The sequence below is a fragment of the Leopardus geoffroyi genome, chromosome B4, assembly GCF_018350155.1.
Source record: "Leopardus geoffroyi isolate Oge1 chromosome B4, O.geoffroyi_Oge1_pat1.0, whole genome shotgun sequence".
In the NCBI taxonomy this organism is placed as follows: Eukaryota; Metazoa; Chordata; class Mammalia; order Carnivora; family Felidae; genus Leopardus; species Leopardus geoffroyi.
This window is the reverse complement of record NC_059341.1, coordinates 12499561-12517218: the sequence shown is the minus strand read 5'-3', so window position 1 is coordinate 12517218 and position 17658 is coordinate 12499561. Positions and strand designations below refer to the sequence as shown.

The 17658-nt window shown below is 37.2% G+C and overlaps 1 protein-coding gene across 3 annotated transcripts in view; it reads right to left on the bottom strand.

Annotated features, from left to right (window-relative positions):
- Window positions 1-17658, bottom strand: part of PRPF18 (pre-mRNA processing factor 18) — a 61914-nt gene that overhangs the window by 26313 nt on the left and 17943 nt on the right. For 2 of the 3 annotated variants that reach the window (XM_045464716.1, XM_045464715.1), the window contains exons 2-4: window positions 6297-6374; window positions 3471-3575; window positions 1191-1304 (exon numbers count right to left, since the gene is read on the bottom strand). In XM_045464716.1, coding sequence (XP_045320672.1) covers window positions 1191-1304; window positions 3471-3491 — 135 coding nt within the window. In that variant the 5' untranslated portion in view covers window positions 3492-3575; window positions 6297-6374. Of the gene's footprint in view, window positions 1-1190; window positions 1305-3470; window positions 3576-6154; window positions 6182-6296; window positions 6375-17658 lie in introns of all 3 variants that reach the window. The other variant, XM_045464714.1, reaches the window with a different exon arrangement.

Below are 17658 nucleotides of genomic sequence, written 5' to 3'. Positions count from 1 at the left end.
AAAACATGTATCTGTATATCTGACAAAGAACTTGTATTCAGGAATATATAAAGAACTCCTAGAATTCAAAAATAAGAAGGCCAGCAACCTAATTAAAACATGAACAAAAGATTTTTACACATACTGCACAGAGAAATATACGGGCTGTAAGTCTATGAAAAGATGTTCATTACCTTTAGTTACCAGGGAGCTATAAATAGAACCACAATTAAATACTGAAATACTACTACACCTACGAGAATGGTTACAATTTAAAACACTTACAATAAAAAAGGCTGAGGACATTTGGAAATACTTGGCATTTCTAAAGAACTTAATCATACATTTACTCTTACTATTCAGCCCTTCTACTTCAGGTATTTACCAAGAGATGTAACCTTTATTTACTCAAGAGAAATAACACAGACCCAAAAAAGACTTGTGCAGGTGCCTGGGTGGCTCAGTTGAGTAAGTGTCCAACTTTTGATCTCGGCTCAGGTCATGATGTCAGTTCATGGGATTGAGTCCCACACTGCTCAGTGCTGAGCCTGCCTGGGATGCTCTCTTTTTCTGTCTATGCCCCTCCCCAACTTGGGCGCGCAAGCGTGCTTTCTCTCAAAAAAAAAAAAAAAAAAGACTAGTCAGAGCAGCCCGAATTTGGACACAAATGGTGGTATATTCAGACAAATGAAGACCATCACCAATGACAAAATACTGATTTCTGCAGTAACAACGACGAATCTAAAAACTATCCTCAGCGTAAGAAGCCAGACATGCTCTCATGACTCCATCTACATGACATAGTCGAACAAGCAAAATTAACCTACTGTGATAGAATTTTCAAAGGTGGTTGTGCACACATGGAGGAGATGGAATAGGAGGACTGGCTAAGAAGGGGCACTAGGTGACTTTCCTGTGTGAGAAAAACACTGTGCATCTTCATAAGGGTGGTGGTTACATGCTTAAAAGAATTCGTCAAAATGCACTGAGCTGTATGCTTAAGATAGGTGCCGTTAATTAAGATAGGTGCTTTTAATTAAATTAGACGGGTGCTTTTTTAAAAATTAAACGTTAAAGATTTACTTCAGCAGCAGTAATCTGGCAACTTCATTGTTCCATTTTTGCCTAGAACAACGCAAGGGCTCAAACCCCATACTATTCTAGTTTATGTGGTACAGTGATATTCTCCGAGTTTTGTCCTGACTTCTTACCTTGTTAACTTCTGGTGTGAGGATCTCTATTTTTCTTAAACGCTGAAATGCATCATAATCAGTTTCTCCAAATAGTCTGATTGGTTCTCCTCTTTCTCTCAATCTTCTGATAACCTAGTAAAAAAATCAGTAATAATAGTAATCCCTATGTTTTTAGTAATAATAATTCCTCCTTTAGGTTACCAAATACATTATTTCAAAATTGAAATAGAAAGTCAGTTGTCCTTATTTTTTCTTCAATTTTCCGTGAACAGATCTAGTGAGTTACTGTCACATCTGAAAATCTCTAACGTGTTTTGCGTACTTTGGCTGTTTCGGCAAAGGCTCCATCTGGATAACAGAATACATAAGAAAAGCATGAAGATGGGAGGGAGTGGTAACTTTTAAATACAGACAGAATACATAAGAAAAGCATGAAGATGGGAGGGAGTGGTAACTTTTAAATACAGAAGGAAAATAAAGTCTAGAGTCATCCAAGAACTCACTGACCAGAGCCTGGAGTCAGCACTGTAATGCCACATTAAAAACCAAAAACTTACCCTCAGAAGAGATGGGAGTTAGGATCAGGGCAGGGCGCCGGTAAGGCTTTTGAGGGGCTGGAAATACTGTTTCTTGACCTGGGTGATCGTTACCTGGGTTTTGTTTTGTCATCACCCATTATATTGCACACGCATGTTTTATACACTCTTTGTATCCATGTTGCATCTCATAAGAAAAAAATACATTTTAATTGTGAAAAATAAAGGTTGATCCAAAATTGTTCCCAAGTAACAAGAAAGAATTTTATCTGGAAACATAAATAGTGGCACAGAAACCATTGGTAGGGCTCCCACTGAATTAACCAAAGCTTCGTATTAAAAAGATGCTTAAGAGGCCATCCAACGCTATCTCCAATCAAGGCAGACATGACTATCAAAACACCTCTGCCAGGCCCGTCGGACAAATGCCAGGGATCACACCTCGTCATGAAACAGGCCGTCCCAATTTTGGACACATACTTTCACATATGTTTTACTTCTCAAAATAAACTAAAACCACCCTCCCTCAGAATTCTACCAATATGCCTTAGTTCTACTTTATGCAACCACAAGAACACTAAATTCTTTTCCAAAATTACAGCTACTGTCAATGGATTTTTTTTCTTTTATGTCCCCAATGTTCTTCTCTTGGGGCTAGGTATTCCAAGTTCCTTTCACCTAATTTTCACATGACAGCTTTTAGAGTCAGATCATCCTTTCCTCTGTAAGTTTCCTTTTGCTCATAGTTCATTTTTGTTTTGTATCGCTCTATATAGTTTGAATTCTTTATGTCACATGACTTTCTTGAGATTTTTTTTGTTGTTGTTTTTGGCTTTTTAAGAAAAAGAACAGTTGGTCCTGACTAGAGTCTAAAAAGCACTGTAGCTGAGAGCACCAAGTAGCATAACCTGTCTACACAGCCTGGCGGTCCTATGTACCCCAAGTCGTAGAAACGTTCAGTCTTTACTCAACAGACTGCAGAAACCATGCTTCTCACAAATCTTCCAAAAGAAATAACCATACGTTAGCATGCACGCAACGCCATCTGTAGAAGGATGCTCATCTTAGTATGATTTCTAAGAGGGATGTGCTAAAGCAATCTAAAGGACCATTACTATTTGGTTTTTAAAAGAATAACTGGCTTTAAAAATATTATGGGAAATTATGTAGTCATAAAAAATTATACAGATCTCTGTGTTCTGACCTATTAAGACATATTCAGAGAAAGTTATAAAACAGTATTTTTAAAACAATTTAGGGGTGCCTGGGTGGCTCAGTCGGTTAAGTGCCTGACTCCTGATTTCGGCTCAGGTCATGATCTCATGGTTCATGAGATCGAGCCCCACATCAGGCTCTGCACCATTAGCGCAGGCTGGGAGTCTCTCTCTCCCTTTCTCTCTGTTCCTCTCCTGCTTGCACTCTCCTCCCCTCTCTCCAAATAAATAAACATTTAAAAAACTAAAAATAAATAAAGTAAAATAATTTAGACAAGTAACTTAAGTATAATTACTTAGAATGTATACACTTATTTAGAACAATGTGTTTAGTTTCTAAAGTTTAGAAACATATATTCTTTTAAAAGTTCAAGAATAACAAGAAAAGCAAAGATTTAGAACTTCATGAATACTGCACAGTATTTTAATCCAGTAGGTCACGTTATGTAGGCAATAATGACATAAAACTTACTGGAAAGAAATGGAAAGAAATGCAAATGCTCTGGAGGTTTTTCTTTTTTTCATGAAACACTCATACATAAACTTACCTCTTGCCTAGAAAGAGTCATGGGTAACTTTTCCTCTGCAAGTTCAAGTTCTAACACAGGATTCGAAGAAGTTAATGGTTTCTGGTTCTCCTCTTTTGGCTGTATCTATATTAATAGCCAAAAGAAATCAAATTCAGCTTTTACAGTATAATACAGCTAGTACTGATCATTCTATGCATTAACTGCTCATGGAAATAAACAGGTTTTAAATATTGGAGGTTTTCTAAATGTTCCACTGAGGAACTCCTAATAAATGTGCCTGCATTTGAGAACTCATCAAACTTCGCCGTCTCAGGGACACAGCCAGCAAGCACACACACAAGGAGATAGCACTCTTGCTACTGAAAAGCGACAGATGTATAATGATTTCCAAAATCTAAAACTTACAAGGGCTGAAATTTAGGCTCGTTTCTCCCTAGACTCGAAACAAGTTAAACTCTTTTCTTAAAAACCATCAACTTGCTTCTCCTCTTTGAGAAGACCACCTCATAGGGTTGTTTGATCCTTGTTCTGGGTTTTAATGAAATAAACAAACAACAAAAAAAAGTGTTTTCTAAGAAATCTGTGAAGCCACAAGCCCCTGCTTTTTCCTACCCTCCTTTTTGAAAGGGAGGATTCCAAGAGCACCGAGACCACTGCTGGATGTATGGAAATACTCCCAAAGCTACACACAATTTGCCAACAGACCGAGCTCTGAACCTTGGGGGGAAATAACAGCACAACAGCACCTTTCTACTCATACCCCACCCCCGCACCCCCGCACCCCCGCTCCCAAGAATGGACATTCTTGTATGTATGAACCTGCGGGGTGGGGAGGGAGGGATCTTTTCACGTATTGAGTCTGCTGTCCAGCTCACAGTTTAGGGAAATTAAGTTCAACAATTCGTAAGCCCCAAGGTGTAGTCTGTAAAAAGATACTGGAACATGGTTTCCCACCTGATCATGGGACTAATTTCAAATGCCAAAAGATTTAAAAAAAAATAAAAAATAGAAGGCCAACATTAAAGAAATACTCACATTCCATTAAGAAGGCTATAATGGTTAAAAATGCTATCATTTCTGATTCTATAGTTCATGGCTAACTGTTATGTTAATGTTAACAGTGCTGACAGAAAACTGAGGTACAAAAATCAACTCCTGTATTTTCACAAACAAAATCGGCATCAAGCCTTAAAAATGGAACCCAGTTTTCATAAGAGAATGGAAGTGATACATGCTGCATTTTCATTACTACCAAAAAGGAAATATTAAACACGATTTAGAAAGAAAAGCCTGTGCCTTCTCTTTAAGCATAAAAACAGGCATTTCTCCACAACTCTCGGGATGACAAGCACTCTTAATTACAGAATGCCAGTTACATTCTGTCCGCTGGACCCAATGCCACCAGCAGTGTCTCTACGGTAGTTCCTCTGCTTTAGTGCTTTTCTCTACAGAAGCAAAAAAGTACTGACCTATAACTGAAGCAATGTAAACAAAGCAAAACCGCCTGGTTTTAATTCTTTTCCTACTTGACCAAAACGTTGAAAAGGTTCAAATTTAGGCATCTGGGAAAGCAACAAGTCAGCAGACTAAATCCATGGTAAACGATTCGCATTCCAGACCAAGTGTGAGTTAGACAACAATGGACAAGAAAAGATGAGAATTCTTCTGTCCTGGTATCCATTCGCTGGCTATTTACATAAAATGTATTTTATTTTTCCTAAGCTAAAAGCGAATGAAATCAATACATTTATGGAAAACATCAAAATAAAAATGCAAACTTTTGTATTTTAGACATCCATCAGAAACATAAAACTACATTTCCAATACCTGCCCCCTGCCCACACTATGAAATAAAACCAAATGCATATACATACCATTCGCATTCCTCATGCTTCCTTTTATAAATGCTATGCCAGATAAATTGATCTCCAGACTTTCCCCATTACATGCACAAGAGTATTATATTATACACATGGTTCACAAGCAAAAAGTTACTGTCAAATTTAGGATTTGGCACAAGTATTTCAACACAATTTCTCGGTCTTGTTTAAGAAAGTATTAAACTAGATACAGTCTTCTTTTAAAACGATTTAAACCTCAACTTCACCTCATAACATTTAACCCCTCCCAATAAAAACCCCAATATGTTATTCAACTAGGAGAAGACTTGGATAGGATAATAATAGGGTAACCTCAAGGACACTCTGAGTCATGCCTCTAAAACAGACAGTCCTCCAGGCCACTCATTCGTTTCTAATATTTCTATACATTCTCTACACACTAGACCTTATCACACAAAAGCACAGTGTTTCATGGCATTCTGCCTCAGGCAGAGGTACTTGGGGCCAAAAGGAACTATTAACAATGCAAACATAAAAACAGTGGCTTAAAATATTCCAGTGCAAGTGGGGAAATACCACAAGGTGCTACCACCTCGGTTGTGGTCGAATGAGTAAAATGTTTTGAAACCCTTTAAAATGGACTTTTATTGGGAGAGGTGGGGGGAGGAGCTGGTGGTTGGTGGAGATGAAGATGAGGCAGAATCAGACCCAAAAAATTCAAAGAAACAAAATTCAAGCTTTGATCTCAAGCCACTTCATGCTGTCCACAAAAGCCAAACCATTCCAAGCCAGAAGGCATGCATGTATTTGCCTGAATTCAAGATTTAAAAAAAAAGAAAGAAAAAAGCAAAAAGCTCCTACCTCTCCCGATGGCTTCTCATTTATAGGCTAACGTATAACATTGATAAATTGAACAGAGATCAATAATTTTGTCACTTTAACAACAGCTATATAAATTTAAACTCAGAAATATACGACTTAACACAAAAGCAGAGAGACCTACCTTGTAGCCACATCTTTCAAAATACGCTTCCTCTTCTTTTTTGGCAAGTTCACTACGCTTGAAATACTTTTTATTTTCCTATTGAAGAAAGAAGTACGTTAATAGGTCCCTGGGTAAAATTTCATGTTCCGTAGGCAACCTACCAACACTTGAGTTTATCAAGAGCATGGTAAAGCCGGATATGTTATACTGAATCCCTCGACATGCCATCTGCCTTCTATCTGCTCTAAATATGAAGTCTTTTTCTTGCAGTATCATTTTAACAGGCATATCCAGCAAAGAGAAGAAACCAACAATATTTTCCAAATGTTCACGTTGTTTTCATTTAATTCCCCAATGTTTAGGTTCAATGATAATTTCTATAAATGAATTCATTAGGAACTACAAAAAACAGGATGCTTTAATTATTTTCTTCCAACAGAAACAATCAAAGATTATGGTTAACTGTTATCTGACATCTTAACTGCCATTACCCAGAGAGCTCCTAGGGTGTGTCCAAAATCTTTTTGTCACTTGGAATCTTTCTGTACCAATTAATTATATTTGTACTGATCAATTCTTAAAATCATATTAATTCTCAATCTAGACATAAAATGGTGTGAGAGTCTTTATTAGCAACTAGCAAGACCGTTTAAAGTTATTTGTTTTATATGATTCAATGTTATGAGACCAGCTCTAAGTCTGTAGGAGAAAAAAAAAAGTTCTTTCTATACTATATACAAAATCATTCTTGCTGTTAAATCTACATTCCCTAATTTGGACATTGTTCCGTCTACAGTTGTGCCATTTGGATATTATTCTAGTAATGACTTAGCTCAGATAAAGATACTGCCCTACTTTATTAGTAGTAATTATAAGGGTACCTCAAAGGTACCTCCATACATGTATTTCAGTACCTCATAGTTCCCAAGCTCATTCACTCCGGCCATGATCATGGATGCCAGGACCATGACAAGAAAGGTTGATGGTGAACAACGGGCAGATTAGACTGCTACACTTGAATGCCCTGATCAAGCCTGGCATCAGGAAAACATTGTGTGTCTCCCCTGTGATACACACAGGAAGTATACAGCACATATACTAAGTATTCTTGCCAAAAAGCTGCAAGTGAATCTAACCATTTAGGTCTAATTTACAGTTTATTAGAAACGTAGGGAATCGGGAAATAAGCGAAACACCATCACTGGGAAGCAAATACTGGGATGTTTATCAAGGTAGCCAGTTTTTCTAACAAGTTACTGGCATAAAAAATGGGGGAGAATGAAAATGTTCTTGATTAAAAGAAACCAAGAGTCGTAGTTAACAAAGTTAACAAGCAAGTGGATTCTGTGTGGATCTGATTTGAACAAACCAACTGTAAAAATGTCTATGTACATATTTTAATTCAACTGGGAACATTTGAACGTGAGAGGATATTAATGGTATTAAGGACCCAAATGTAATTTTGTTGGGTGTGATCCTATCTTGTTTATAAAAGAGCACGAGACACGGATAGATGGAGGTTCATCCTATAATTCCATTTTTGTGTATGTTTAGAATCCTCAGGATCAACAGTTTTGTTAAAGTTCATTAACTCAACGAACATTTACTGACTCATCCACCACAAACGAACAGCTTTACAGATGCAAAGCTGAAGGTTATGACCTGGGGTAAGGAACTGATTGCATCATGCAAACATCAAAGCTACCCTGAGAAAGGTGGGAGCAAAATAATACTAATCCCAGTTTAGAGGTGAGAGAGCAGAGAGTTGGAAAGGGCAGGCGACACCCCCACAACTTACTGAGCCTTGTAAGTAACATGCACAACTAGAACTCAGGTCCTTCAAGTCTTTGAACGGATCCAGTATTGCAAGCTACAGTTCTTCACTCCCCAAATCTTATCTCAGCATCAACTGTTTCTTATGACCACGAAGCATTAACTGTCTTATGTCACGTAAACAAGTTGACAAGCACATACTCGTATCCTCTCAGAAGAAGTAAAGGACTCTCCAAGCCTCAGTCTGTGGTCCAATCTTTACAGTATCTTTTAGTACCACATCTCAATTCCATTGACTATACCCAACAAAATCTTAGCCTAGAGTATCAATTGTCCAAAGGTAGTTCATGGACCTCCAGGGGTCCTAAAGAACTTGTCAGGGGTTCTAAAAGGTCAAACACATTATCATAATAATACTAAGAGGTTATGTGCTCCATTTTCACTGTGCTCACACTTTCACTTTCACTGATGGTACAAAAGCCAAGGTGAGGAAAGCCACTGGAACCTCAGCATAAATAAAAATTATTTTTATTTACATCTCAGAGTTCACCGTCTTCTTCCCAGCAAGCACATGCAGAAAAAATAATAACACCAGTGTCTATTCAGAAACTTTTTAAAAAAAAGATTTTATTTTTAAGTAAGCTCTCCACCCAACATGGGGCTCGAACTCACAACCCCAAGAGTTCCATGCTCCACCGACTGAGCCAGCCAGGCACTCCTCTTCAGTATCACTATACAGTACAATTCCACTAAATCTCAACCCCTGAGTATTATTATCTTTTTATATATGGTAGGATGAAATCAAACATACAAGCAGTTCTGCTACGTAATGAACTATGATAGCTGTCTCCTATTTGGCAGACATTTTCTCAAAACCGAACAAAGCAAGCCCATTACTGAAAGGACAAGAGTAATATTTGTTGCCAATGATAAAATTCCATCCTTCAAGCAAAGATCAGAATGGTGGTAAACTTGCAGCCATCACTGTGAACTTGATGGTTTCCCAATGCTAAAAGGTTTTTCTGGTCAATCAGTGGTGATATGTATCATTTCAAGAACATAACATGTAGAAGACCTATGTAGCTCAGCAAACCATGACAGTACAAAATCAACAAGTTTCAAGATTATGCATAGGCAAAAGATCTACAAGCAGAATAGTTCAGAAAAGATCTGGAAAATAGATCAATAAATTGTAATATACAAAAAAGTTCATTGATGGGCACCTGGCTGGCTCATTGGTGGAGTGTGCAACTCTTGATCTCAGGGTTCTAACTTCAAGCCCCAACCTGGGTGTAGAGATTATTTATAAATAAAATCTTAAAAAAAAAAAAAAGTTCACTGATATGGGTCAGAATCCAAACTCTAATCTTTAAGAAACTTACCAATTGTGTAGTTTTGGTACAGCATCAAAGAATATCCACAATTATTTGAAAGGCTATTAAAATACTACACCTTTTCCAAATACCTGTTTGAGGATGAAGTTTCTTCATATACTTGAACAAAAACAACACGTCACAACAGGCTGAATGGAGAAACGGAACAACTCAACTGCCTTCTAATATGCCAGGGATTAAAGAGAATTGCAAAACTTTAAAATGACGTCAATCTTCTCGCTAAATTTCTTTGTTTCGCAATACAGTTTTCACACAAACATTTATGTTAACACATATGGGCTAATTATCGTATGAAATACAAGTAAATATAGAATGTATTTTTAAATTTCCCAGTTTTAATTTCTAAGAGAGTAATTATCAATAAACATATCCTACGTAAACAAAAAGCTCCCCGGAGCCAACAATTAAGTACACAAAGGGGTCCTGATATCAAGAAGTGACAATCCGGGGCCGAGTAGAACCCCCTTGCTGGCCTTCTCCATGCCTGCACCCAGGGTGCTGGGCAATGTTGGGAAACCACTTGGGCCTCAATGCCACCCACCGATCTATTTAGTTTTTTTCTCCAATATATTCTCTACACTGACCAGTACATATTCTCCCCTCACTTAAACCTCTTCTCCCATCCTCTCTCCCCTTATTTTCAGCAAATGACTCAGCCACTCTGTTACAGAGAAGACGGAAGCCATGGAACAGGAAGTCCGCCCAGCACCAAGCCTTTCTTCCCTTCGGAAGCAAAGAGGAAGTCTTCCTCCTGCCTAAGGCCAGTCCCTTCCAGATGCACCCCGCTTCTCAATTCCTCCCGCCTTCCTCAGGGACTTCTCATCACCCATTACTATTTTCTCTTCAGCATCTGCACCTTTTCCCTCTGTACTGGGCTCCTGGCCATTACCACTTAAATATGCTCAAGACTCCAACCGTAAATATTCCTTGCTCTGCACGAGATAGGATGCTAAGTGTCATTTACAACAGAACTACACGAACATGTTTTCTCTCCTCTGTACCCACGTCCTCACTTCCAGTTCTCTTTGCAGCCCTGCCACAACTTGGCCTCCGTTCTTACTGCTCCAGTGAAAAATCCTGAGGTCATCAACAATGTCCACAGAGCAAATGCAAAGAATCTTCTGTGACTGATCTTAGGCAGTCTTCAGTTCAACTGCTAACTCCTCCTTCAATAGCTACCCTCTTGGCTGTCACATGACTTTTCTTATTTCTTCCTCATTTACTCATTTGTTCAGATTTTCTAATTCTTGTATTTTTAATATTATCTTTTAGTCACTTACTTCACTTAGATTTTTCAATTTATTTAAACATATTAAGGCATTACTGTCCCTAATGATTTTATTTCCAGCATCTTCCATTTTAGTAACGGCAGTTTCTCCCTTTACTATTTCAAAATTTTGTCAAGTTCTGTTAAACAAGTTTTAAACATTAAGTTGATTTTATATTGTGATAAATGAAAAAAATCAAGTGCAGAAGAGATCTACTATGCTACATTATATTGAAGAAGAGGAAGAAAAACTATACACCCACTTGGATCCTTTTCCACGTGTGTTTCACGTGCATGAATTAACTGTTAGCTGCTGTGGAGGAGGGGAATTGGGCGGCCTGGAGACAAGGGTTAGACGGAAACTTTATTGTACTCTTCAGTAGGTTTGGAATTTTGAATCATTTGAATGAATTATTAATGATAAAATTGTTAAATTTGCTTCTCATTTTAGAATTATAATGAGAAAAATAAAAATATTTTGCTTTGTACTACATGACCCTTTATTTCATGACATCAAAGGGTGTCTAAAACAAAAGGTTCCCTACCATGTTTCAAATGTCATCTTTAGATACCTTATATTTAGTAAAACAGAAGAGTTTAAAAGAGCAACTAAAACTTCTCTAATTGTAAAACATTGTTTTATAAAGCACACTGAAAATGCACTTTGAAATACAAAGTGCTGGGGACACACTGATGACAATTAAAATTGTACAGCATTAAAACTTGAGAATCAGTGATTCAGCCCCTTTACAGGTAACTCAGGCGGGTTAGACGACTTGCCCAAAGTTACAGAGCTATCGAGAAACGTGGCCATGATCAGATTTTAGGGCTTGTTCATTCATTTCACAAATCTGCTTTCCTTTCTAACTGTATTCACAATTCTCAAGCTCTAAGTTTGTTGAATTCACTACAGAATGAATAAAGACCTACAAACACAAAAGTCTAAATAAAAGTGGGTGGTACACATTTTAAGACAGCATATGGACTGATGGTTAAATTTCTTTAGATTCTCTCCTAAAGCACCTAACTTTTTTTTTTTTTCCAGCACCTAACCTTTCTCCCTGATTTTAAAGACAACCTGCAAAGGGCATACAAAAGTACTTCTCCTTTTTAAGTCAGAACCTAATTCCTACATGCTGCTTTACAAATGTTATCCTTGGACTCTACGTTGTACTTTCTGGAAGATAAAACTGAGTTCCATAGGTCTAAAGTGCAGAAGCGTATCTACTGTACCACCTGAAATGTCTGCCAACACTAATAAAGGAAAATCAAAATTTAAAACATTCACCCATGACTGTCAGCATTTCATTAATTTAGAATCATCATTCCTCAATCATGTTAAGGTTTTTAGTGTTTAGATAAATGAGACAGAAACATCATCAAGAGTTGTAAAAAAAAAACACACTGGAAAGCCAACAAATAGAAATATACAGCCTGAATATGCAAAGATACTATACATGAGATCAAAGTATGTGGCAAGGTTAACACCTTGCTGAATTATGAAAATAAGCCTTAAAATCCCTCAAGTAATATACCATATGGGAGGATACACACACACACACACACACAATTTAAAGAGACACAATGCTACATCAATGGATAGATCATCCACATAGAAAAAAATAATAAGGAAACAATGCCTTAAATGACATGTTAGAATAGACATACTTAACAGATGTATGCAGAATATTCCATCCAAAGGCAGCAGAAGGGGGTTGCTTGGGTGGCTCAGTCAGTTAAGTGTCAGACTTAGGCTCAGGTCAGGATTTCACAGTTTGTGGGTTCAAGCCCCACGTCGGGCTCTGTGCTGACAGCAAGAGCCTGGAGCCTGCTTGGGATGCTGTGTCTCCCTCTCTCTGCCCCTCCCCTGCTCATGCTCTGTCTCTCTTTTTCACCTTCAAAAATATATAAACATTAAAAAAGGAAAGAAAAAAGCAGCAGAACAGACATTCTTCTCGAGTGCACATGGAACATTCTCCAGGACAAAGCATGAATGAGGCCACAGATCAAGTCTTGATAAATTTAAGAATGAAATCGCATCAACCATCTCTTCCAACCACTATGATATGAAACTAAACATCAATTACAAAAAGAAAACATGTTACTGAACAAACAATGAGTCAATGAAACCAAAGGAGAAATCAAAAAACACCTTCAAATAAATAAAAATCGAAGCACAACTTACCAAAATGTATGGGATGCAGCAAAAGTAGTTCTAAGAGGGGAACTCCTATCAATAAATGCTTACCTCAGAAAACAAGAAAAATCTCAAAACAACCTAACTTCACACCTCAAGGACTGAGAAAAAGAACAAATGAAGCCCAAAGTTTGTAGAGGGAAGGAATTAACAAATACCAGAGCAAAAATAAATGAAACTGAGACTAAAAAGAGATCAATTAAACTCAGAGCTGTTTTGGGTTTTGGGTTTTTGTTTTGTTTTGTTTTTGTGTTTTTGTTTTTTTTTTCCGAAAATTGACAAACCTTCAGCAACATTTATCAAGTAAAAAAAAAGTGTGCAAATAAAATCATAAATGAAAGAAGAGACATTACAATGATACCACAGAAACACAAAATATCCTAAGAGACTACTATGAATGATTATACACCAACAAACTGGACAACCTAGAAGAAATGGGTAAATTCCTAGAAATCTACAACTTTCCAAGTCTGAATTATGAAGGAATAGAAAATTTCAAATTACTAGTAAGGAGATTCAATCAGTAATCCAAGTCCTCCCAAAAAACAGAACTCCAGGACAAGATGGCTTCACTGGTGAATCCTACCAAACAGTCAAAGAACTGAACTCATCCTTTACAAACACTTCCAAAAAAAAAAAAAAAAAAATAGAGCAGGAAACATTTCCAAACTCATTTTAAGGCCAACATTACCCTGATACCAAAACCACACAATGATCCCACAAGGAAAGAAAACTACTGGCTAATACTCCTGATGCATATAGATGAAAAAAATCTCAACAAAGTATTAATGAACTGAATTCAACAATTTATTAAAAGAATCATACACCATGACAAGTGGGATTTATTTCAGGGATGCAAGGCTCATTCAATGCCCACAAATCAATGTGATACACCACATTAACAAAATGGAGGGAAAAAATCTTATGACCATCTCAATAGATGCAGAAAAAGCATTTGACAAAACTCAACATCCATTTATGATAAAAACTGTCCAAGTGGTATAGAGGGAACATACCAACATAAAAAGGGCAAATATGACAAGCCCACACATAACATCATATTCAGTGGTGAAAAGTTGAAAGCTTTTCCTTTAAGGTCAGAAACAAGACAAGGATGTCAACTCTCACCATTTTTATTCAACATAGTATTAGAAGTCGTAGCCACAGCAACCCATCCAAGAAAATTCCAAAATGAAGAGGTAAAACCGTCAATATTTGCTGATGACATATTATACACAGAAAACCCTAAAGACTGCACCAAAAAGATGTCAGAAATGAATTCAGTATAAATTCAGTAAACCTGCAGGATACAAAAATCAATGCACAAAAAACGCCGTTTCTATGCACTAATAACAAAGTATGAGAAAGAGGAATTAAGAAAACAATCCCATTTACAACAACATCAAAATGAATAAACTACCTAAGAATAAATTTAACCAAGGAGGTAAATAAAAGAGCTGTATACTGAAAACTCTTAAGACAGTGATGAAAGAAACTGAAGACACAAATAAATGCAAAGATGGTCCATGCCCCTGGACTGCAGGAACTAGTTACAGGTATACGTCGTTTCATTGACCTTCACTTTATTGCACTTCACGAATACTCCATCTTTTACAAACTGAAGATCTGTGGCAACCCTCCATTGAGCAAGTCTATTGGCACCATTTGTTCAACGGCATTTGTGTACTTTGTGTCTGTGCCCTATTTTGCTAATTCTAGCAATACTTCAAACTTTTTCATTTTTATTATTTTTGCTATGGTATCTGAGATCAGTGATTACAACTCACCAAAAGTGTAGATGCTGGTTAGCATATTTTACCAATAAAATATTTTTAAGTTGTTTTATTTTCATAGACCTAATGCTACTGCACACTTAATAGTACAGTGCAAACATAATTTTGATATGCACTGGGAAACGAAAAACCTCATCTGACTCACTTTATTCCAATATTTGCTTTACTGCAGTGGTCTGGAACAAAACCCGCAAAAGCTCCAAGGTATGCCTGTACTGTGAAAATGTCCCTACTATTCAAAGCAATCTATAAATTCAATCCAATCCCTATCAAAATTCCAACGGCATTTTTCACAAAAATAGAACAATCCTAAACTTTGTATGGAACCCCAAAAGACCCCAACAGCTAACATAATTTTGATAAAGAACAAAGCAGGAGGCATCAAGCACCTGCATCTAGAACTATGATACAAAGCTACAGTAATCCAGACAGTATGGGAGTGGCATAAAAACAGGCACATAGATGAATGCAAAATAGAGAGCCCTGAAATAAATCCATGCATGTAAAACCCATTAATGTACAAGGGAGCCAAACATTTACAGGAAAAGGTTGTCTGTTCAAAAAATGGTGCTGGGAAAACTGAGTGCCACATGCCAAAGAATTTACACTACAATCTTAAACCATACACAAAAAGTAATTCAAAATAGATTAAAGAGTTGAATTTAAGACCTAGAAAACTCCTAGAAGAAAACACCAGCAGTAAGCTCTTTGACATCAGTCTTGACGAGTTTTTCGGTCCGACTCCAAAACCAAAGGCAACAAAAGTGAAACTAGCAAGTGAGACTACATCAAACGACAAAGCTTCTGCCAAGTAACAAAACCATCAACAAAAAGACAATCCACAAAATAAAAGATATTTGCAAATCACATACATGATAAAGGGTTAATATCCAAAATATACAACGAACCCATACAACTAAATAGCATAAAAAGAAATAATCCAACTTTAAAAATGAGCAGAGGGTCTGAATAGACATTCTTCCAAAGAAGATGTACAGATGGCCAACAGATACATGAAAAAAATGCTAATCAACATCACTCATCATCAGGGAAATGCAAACCAAAACCAAGAGATAGCACCTCACACCTGTCAGAATGCTATTATCAAAAAAAGACAAGAAATAACAAGTGCTGGTGAGGATGTGGGGAAAAAGGAACCCTTGTGCACTGTTGGCGGGAACGTATACTGGTACAGCCACTGTGGAAAATGGTGTGGAGGCTCCTCCAAAACTTACAAAGAGAAGCACCATATCATTCAGCAACTGCACTTCTGGGTATTTATCCCAAGAAAATGAAAACACTATTTGGAAAAGATATATGCACCCTCACATTCATTTTAGCAATATTTTCAATAGCTAAGGTATGGAAAAAACTTGTCCATTGATAAATGAATAGATTAAAAAATCCCTCTCTCTCTCTCTCTCTCTCTCTCTCTCTCTCACACACACACACACACACACACACACACAAAATGGAGTATTATTCAGCCATAAAAAATAAAATCCTGACTTTTACAACAACATGGATGGATCCCAAGGGTATTACACTAAGTGAAGTAAGTTAGAAGAAAGATAATGTATGATCTCACTTATATGAGGAATTTTAACAATAAACCAAACTCATAGGTACACAGAGGCAGAGGTTGAGGGGTTAGGGGGCTTGGGTGACGATCAAAAGGTACAAACTTCCAGTTATAAAATAATGAACTCAAAGAGATATAATGTACAGCATAGTGACTATAGTTAATAATACTGTATTATAGGGGTACCTGGGTGGCTCAGTCAGTTAAGCACCCGACACTTGATTTTGGCTTAGGTCATGATCTCACAGTTCGTGGGTTCAAGCCTGCATCAGGCTCCACATCAGTGGCATGGAGCTTGCTTGGGATTCTCTCCCTCTCTCGCTGGCCCTCCCCCACTTGTACACTCACACACTCACTCTCTCTCTCTCTCTCTCTCAAAATAAATAAATAAAAATACTGTATTATATATTTGAAAATTGATGAAAGTAAATCTTAGAAGTCCTCATCAAAAGGGGAAAAAAAAAAAAAAGACACAACGCTTTTCAAAATGAAAGAACTATGAAGTGGTAACGAATCCCTGTTGGCTGTATTTTACCACTGATAACATCCCAAGCAGAAATCTACACAAAAATATGCTTTGCACAGATGAAATGTTTCATAATTGTATATACTATAAAACATTAAATTTTATAAAACTGTATGCAAGAAATAACACCCAATCTAACAGAACCTCTTGAAAAAAAAAAAAACAGTTAAACATCCTACTCCATGACCCAACCATCCCACTCCTTGGCCTTCTCTTGAGAAATGAAAGCATTATGTCCATATAGAAGCCCATACGCCAGTGTTCATAGTAGCTCTATTTTAACAGCCCAAAACTGCCAACAACCCTAAGGTCTTCCAATAGTTTAATGAATAAACAAACCGGGTATACCCATTCAATGGTGGAATGTTGTTCAGTGTAAAAAATAATTAAGTACCAATACACAGAACCACAAGAATGAATCTCAAGATTAGGCTGAATGAAAGAAGATAAACAAGACCGAAAACATACTGAATGATTCCATTCACACAAGACTCTAGAAAATGGCAACTAATTTAAAGTAAGAGAAAGCATATCAGTGGGTGCCTGTGAGCAGGGTGGTTTTGGGGTGCAGGGAGGGGCAGGAAGGCAGGATGACCAGGAGGCAAAAAGAAACTCTGGGGTGAGATGGGCATGTTTACTATCCTCACTGGGGTGAAAGTTTCACAGGTGTATACTCATGTCAAAATGCACCCAACTGTATATTCTAGTTTACTGTATGTCAATTACACCTCAATAAAGCTGCTCCAAAATAAAGTATCACAGCCAGAGACTAAGAAGAGGAGGAGGAAAAAAGGAAAAAGAAAAACTAGTAGTATTGATGGTAGTTTTTACCTTGCCAGACCTTAAAA